We start from the raw sequence: 6,895 nt of genomic DNA, 5'->3' as shown, positions 1-6,895 counted from the left end.
AGAGAGAGAGAGAGAGAATAAGAGAGTGAGAGAGAATGAGAGAGTGAGAAAGTGACAGACAGACAGACAGAAGGACATAAGGAAAGAAGGACAGAAGGACAGACAGACTCATTAAAATGACAGATGGGGACAATAACAGCCAAATCTTCCAGACACCAATAAAGAAGCAAATTACTCTATAGTAGTAGTAGTGATGGTGGTGGTGGTAGTAGTAGTAGTAGTAGTAGTGGTGGTGGTGGTGGTAGTAGTAGTGGTGGTGGTGTGGTAGTGGTGGTGGTGGTGGTGGTAGTTGTGGTGGTGGTGGTGGTAGTGGTGGTAGTGGTGGTGGTGGTGTTTGTGTTGGTGGTGGTGGTAGTAGTTGTGCTGGTGGTGGTGGTGGTGGTGGTTGTATTGGTAGTGGTGGTGGCGGCGGCTGTGGTGGTGGCAGCAGTGATGGTAGTAGTACCGGTTACTGTTGTCATTTAACCCGGGGTCAGTTCTGACCCAACGTATATGTAATGATCGAAGACAATCCGGCCATGACAATCCCAGTCCGTTCTTTTGTTCCTTTATTTTATTGTATTTCATTTTATTTTTCCTAGGCAAACTGACAGACAGACAGACAGACTGACTGACAGACAGGACAGGCAAGCAAACAGACAGGCAGACAGACAGACAGACAGACATAGCACATCTAGGACTACATTATCCAATGTTATGGATCCTTTAACTTATTCTCAAAGGCAGTGTGGTGGAATTTGAGGGAGATTTGGTTGCCATTTCTAGATCATGTTGAGAGTGGTGATGGTGGCGGCGGTGATGATGGTGGTGGTGTTGGTGATGGTGGTGGTGGTGGTAATGGAGATTGTGGTGATGATGGTGATGATGGTGGCAATGGCACTAGTGGTGGTGGTGGTGAGTACGATAGTGGTGGTGGTGGTGTTGGTGATGGTGGAGGTGGTGGTGATTGCGGTGGTAATGGAGATCATGGTGATAATGGCGATAGTGGTGTGGTACTGGTGGTGCTGGTGGTGATGTGGTGGTAATGGAGATTGTGGTGATGGTGGTAGTGGTGATGGTATAGACAGTAGCAGCAGCAGTAGTAGTAGTAGTAGTAGTGGTAGTAATAGTAGTAGTAGTAGTAGTGGTGGTGGTGGTGGTAGTAGTGGTAGTACTACTACTACTACTACTACTACTAATGGTAAGTGTTGTAGAAGTGGTAGTGGTGGTGGTGGTGGTAGTAGTAGTAGTAGTAGTCATTGCAACTTGCCTCCGATTGGCTAATTGCACTGCCCCCTTTTTCTTCCCCTTTCCTTTCACCCCTCCCCCCACCACCACATCACACTCCACTCCACCCCCACCCCCACCTCACCTCATCAGTCGTTCTATTTGAAGAAAGTAATTAAATTATATATTTCCCTTTTATAATTTTTTTTATTTTCAGTTGACAAAAAAAGGGAGAAGGAAAAAAAAAAACCCGACCCCCCAGAGAAAGAAAAGAAAATGTCAGCATTGAGAGAACTTAGCCGAATGCTGGCGCTGGTCTTGGTGATGCTGATGATAATTGCCATAACGACTGCTAAACCAAGTAATTAACTCAACTAAACTTTTTTCTTCTTTTTCTTTACTGTTTTTTTTTTCTTTCGGGACAGGTGTGTGAGGTCGGGGGTGCAAAGAGGGGGACAAGGAAATTGCTTTGTTTTAATGTCATTTTGCATATACAAATTAGTTTGGAAATGTGTCCTAAGTTGTCTGTTGTTGTTATTGTTATAGCCACAGGTTAGTCTTTGGTCGAACAGGTCTGTGTAGGATCAAAGACATTCCACCTGCCACTTGGCCGTCAATGTCTATGGGGTTGTTGTTTAAAGCGGGGAAGGTCCTTATTATTGATGTTCTACACCTGTATTCTTGATGTCGTTTTTTTTCTTCTTTGCTGTTCCTCAGACGGTTGGCGGTGTGTGCGTGTGTGTGCGTGTGTGTGTGTGTTTGTGTGTGTGTGTGTTTGTATGTGTGAGTGTGTGTAAGTGTGTGAGTGTGTGTGTGTATTTGTGTGTGTGTTTCTGTGTGTGTGTGTGTGTGTGTGTGTGTGTTATGTGTGAGTGTGTGAGTGTGTGTGTTTCTGTGTGTGTGTGTGTGTTTGTATGTGTGAGCGTGTGTGTATGTGTGTGTGTGTTTGTATGTGTGAGTGTGTGTGTATGTGTGTGTGTGTTTGTATGTGTGAATGTGTTTGTGTGTGTGTGTGTATGTGTGTATGTGTGTTTGTATGTGTTTGTATATGTGAATGTGTGAGTGTGTGTATGAGTGTGTGTGTGAGTGTGTATGTGTGTGTGTGTGTGTGTGTGTGTGTGTGTGTGTGTGTGTGGTGTGTGCGTGCCCATGTGCGAATTTGAGGGAATTTCCGGCTGCCATTTCTAACAGGTCGAGCAATCAATTAGAGATTCCTTTATTGACACATAATGGCCAGCCAGAAAGGTTCTAGACACAAGGGAAATGAATGAAGGCCTCCCTAGCATATTGTCAAGTATTCGCTCCGGTTGAGTCACATCATCCAGAGAGAGAGGAATGTGAAGAAGAAAAAGAGGGAAAAGGATGAAGTGGAGGAGAGGCAGGGTCAGCAGTGGGGGGCAAGACGTAATATATTTAATCTATGCATGTATGTATTTAAATATGTTAATATATGCATGTATGTCCTTATACATGTACCACCTCAATGTATGTATTTCATACCTTCATATATATATATATAGTTAATCCAAACAGGAAAGCACAAAAAAACACAACAACGCAAGGAGATGAAACAAGTATAGTATTATTGGACGCTCAGGAAAGAAGGAAAGAAGAAGGGTTTAACGTTTCGAGTGGAACTCTTCGTCGGAAACATAGAAAGAAAGATCCAGAGAAGGGAAGAGAGACGGAAAAAATCGCCAATGGTACACATAAGGTCACATTTTAAAATATATATATATATATAATAGTTATTATTATTTGAGGGAATATTAATCCAAACTTACAGGGAAAAAAATTCAATTTAGAAATACTAATCAAATTTCACACAATATAATATATATATATAAGTAAATTTAGAAAAAACCCACCTTTATCAATTCAAAATGACACTTAAATTAATTACACCACCAGAAATTACATATAATAGAAATATTAAAATTTAAATAACAATAAAATATCAATAATTAAGTAAATTGCAAAAAAAATAATAAAAACGTATATAATTGGTAGAATAACAATATATATATATATATATATATATATATAAATCTCTGAACAAGGTATAAGCAGTAGCTGCACGACATTGTGAAGTATATTTGCCACTTAAATGTGGCTAACCACTAAGGGTGGATGCTACTGTAGCTTGTAGCCCCAGGAGAACATCTTCTCCAGCTGGCTATTGACACACTTTCTGTGCCCTATCAGTATTTGCAAAGGGAAGCCATTCTTCCAATTGTCGACCTGACGTGATACATATGGATCCGGGTTTCTGGATATTTACCCGTCATCAGCACACGACAATCACCGATATATATATATAAAATTAGAAAAAAACCACCTTTTATCAATTCAAAATGAACAATTAAATTGCACCATCTAGAAATTTAATTTAATTTAATTAAGTTAATTGTTTATTTTGAATTAATAAAAGGTGTTTTTTTCTAATTTTTTATATATATATTATATTGTGTGAAATTTGATTTAGTATTTCTAAATTGAATTTTTTTCCCTGTAAGTTTGGATTTTTATTCCCTCAAATAATAATTATATATATATATATACATATAATAATTATTATTTGAGGGAATATATATATATATATCTTTATGTGTGTGTGCACATGTATGTATATCATCATCATTTTATGTCCACCTTCTATATTGTTACGAATTGGAGAATTCAATAGAACTCAGCCAGTCAGCAGATGTCATCTTGCTCTAATGTCTCACGGTTGGCACAGTTTCTGCACCTGAATGCCCTTCCTAATGCCAACCACTTTAGAAATTATACTGGTTCCTTTTTCTTAATTTGTAACTTGTAATATTAAAGAGCTCCCATGCCAGAGAGAATTATGGAAAGGGAAGTAATTCTAGGTGAGATAATGAGAAGTTAAAATATGATAGGAGTGCTATGAGCTTGGTAGTTATTGGGATGTAGGACCTGTATAGAGTTACCTTCTCTTGGAGGAGCAGCTAAAGAGCTGAAGAGTCCCACCTGCCCTAGATCTGTTAGGCTGTCTGTGACAGACTTTCTTCAGGAGGGAAATCCATGATATGCTATTTAACTCATATCTAGGATTCTGATAGGTGCTATAACTCTGGCTCAGAGTAGATCTGAGAGCAATAATGCTTAAGAGGTGGTTCAACTCTCCTCAAAAGCCTGGAACTCCCAAACGAGGGCCTCATTACTGGATATAGTTTAACGTCATACCTATATATTATTATTTTAACCTATTTATTTACTATAAAGAAGTGAACTGGCAGAATCCAGAGAAAATGCTTTGCGGCATTTCTTCTGGCTTTCTGTTGAGTTCAAATGCCGCTGGGGTCGACTTTGCTTTCCATCCTTTTGGGGGTCTATAAAATAAGTACCAGTTAAACACTGGGGTAAATATAATTCTCTTCCACCCTCTCCTGAACTTGCTGGCCTTCTGCCAAAATTTAAAACCTACATATCCATTCTTTTATTCTTTGTTTTACTTGTTTCAGTCATTTGACTATGGCCACGCTGGAGCACTGCCTCGGAGGGTTCTAGTCAAACGAATTAACCCCAAGACTTATTTCTTAAGCCTAGTACTTATTCTATCAGTCTCTCTTGCTGAACCACTAAGTTAACACATCAATGACAGTTGTCAAGTGATGATAAGAGACAAACACAGACACAAAGACACACAGACACAACAGGCTTCTTTCAGTTTCTGTCTACCAAATCCATTTACAAAGCTTTGGTCAGCCTGAGGCTATAGCAGAAGACACTTGCCCACGGTGCCACGCAGTGGGACTGAACCCAGAATTATGTGGTTGAGAAGCAAGCTTCCTATGACACAGCCATGCCTGTGCCGATTTTTTAATTATTTTTTTTTTTATTTCATCTAGTTTCAGCATACGAGCTGTGGCCATGCTGGGGCACCGCCATTTTCTTCCCAGGTTTCGGCGAGGCTCGAACTCGCGGCCTTCTGCATGTGAAGCAGACGTGATAACCACTACACCACGAAACCTGATATTTATTAAAATTTATTAAATACTTGTTTTCTTTCTACCAGGGCCCAATGTGACAGAGAATCAGTACCCAATATCGATGGCATTAATTGGTGGCCATTCCTACGAAGAAGGCATGAGACCATGGCTGGTTTCTTTACAATCCAAAACAGAGATTAAAAAAATTTTGGGAATATTCTCTGTCTACCGAACTTATTGGTGTGGCGGTTCTTTAATTAATGACCAGTGGGTCCTGTCTGCTGCTCATTGCTTCTTCGGAGAGAAGTAAGTGTTTGGTTTTCCTTTGAATCGATATTATTTTAGAAATATGGATATGAATGTTATGGACGAGAGTTTAGGGGCAGGAGACCCCAGACCTTGGAAAAAAAAACAAACTTTGGTCCTCTTGTTGTAGTCGAGGGCTCTTCGTTGATGCCCAACACCACTGGGAGGTGGCCCTCGAAGTCGCTGGAAATGGAGATCTCCAGGTCCAAAGTCTTGGACGGCAGCTGTTGCTGTTGAGTGAATGGTCTTTGTCCCAGAGCTCGCAAGATGGGAGAAGTCTGAAACGTGGTCCTTTGCTATTTGTAAGACCCGTAGAAGAGAAAGCAGGTCAACCCCCCCGACACCGAGAGCATCGACGGATGGATGAAAGCGCATCCAGGCTCAGCAGTTGCGTAGAAAGTCGGGGACAAGAAACAGGAAGAAAGAGTGAGAGAAAGTTGGAGCGAAAGAGTACAACAGGGGTTGCCACCATCCCCTGCTGAAGCCTCGTGGAGCTTTAGGCGTTTTTACTCAATAAACATACACAACGCCCAGCCTGGGAATCGAAACCGCGATCCTCCGACCGTGAGTCCGCTGCCCTAACCATTGGGCTATTGCGCCTCCACTGCTGTTTTTGTTGTTGTTGTTGCTATACCAATGGTGTCATACCTTATAGGTGTGTGTATGTACATGTATGTATATGTGTGTAATTGTGTACTTATATATTTGTGCATGTATGCATGTGTGTGTGTGTAATTGTGCATCTCACGTACTTATGTGTGTGTGTGTGTGCATGTTCATATATATGTATGAATATATATGTGTATGTGGGAGTAAAAATTGTGTGTGTGCGTGTGTGTATGTGTGTGTGTGTTCTGGTTCCACAAAACATAACATTTACCATTTTTCATCCTGGTTACTCTAAGAGGCTGACAAACTCTTTTGTTTATTAAATTCTTTGACAAATGCTAACCATGCCATATTCTTCAGTGCAACTCTCCTTACTTTCTCTGTTTCTAGTTCGGCACCAATTTCCGTGGGAAGTTGGACAGCAAGAATGGCATCGACCCACTTGAAAGTAAGTCGAAAACTGTAATCCAAGGATCACTTACTGCCTTTTGACTAAAGTACACACACACAGTCATATAATTACATACATACGTACATACATACATATATGTGTTTGTGTATGTGTATATACATATATATATAGTATATATATACATATGCATCTATGTGTATATATATATATATATATATATATATATATATATATATCTATTACATACACACACAAACACAGATTCATATAATTACATACATACATACACATATATATATATGTGCCTGTATGTATATATTTATATATATATATAGATAAATTTACTTGGAAATATATATATACATACATACACACACACACCACACGCACACAAACATACACTTAT

The 6,895-nt window shown here is 39.8% G+C and overlaps 1 protein-coding gene and 1 non-coding gene across 3 annotated transcripts in view; one reads left to right on the top strand and one right to left on the bottom strand.

Moving 5' to 3' along the window:
* Positions 1–6,895, top strand: part of LOC115221720 (trypsin-like) — a 54,032-nt gene that overhangs the window by 13,886 nt on the left and 33,251 nt on the right. For both annotated transcript variants that reach the window (XM_036511027.1, XM_029791931.2), the window contains exons 2-4: positions 1,424–1,567; positions 5,249–5,468; positions 6,468–6,525. In XM_036511027.1, the coding sequence (XP_036366920.1) occupies positions 1,483–1,567; positions 5,249–5,468; positions 6,468–6,525 (363 nt within the window). In that variant the 5' untranslated portion in view covers positions 1,424–1,482. The remainder of the gene's footprint in view (positions 1–1,423; positions 1,568–5,248; positions 5,469–6,467; positions 6,526–6,895) is intronic.
* Trnav-cac lies at positions 5,131–5,203 on the bottom strand. The gene has a single exon. It is a non-coding gene; the product is annotated as a tRNA-Val (tRNA).

The sequence above is a fragment of the Octopus sinensis genome, linkage group LG18 (genome assembly GCF_006345805.1).
Source record: "Octopus sinensis linkage group LG18, ASM634580v1, whole genome shotgun sequence".
Taxonomy (NCBI): Eukaryota; Metazoa; Mollusca; class Cephalopoda; order Octopoda; family Octopodidae; genus Octopus; species Octopus sinensis.
Note: the sequence above shows the minus strand (reverse complement) of the source record. Positions and strands in the feature narration are given on the sequence as shown.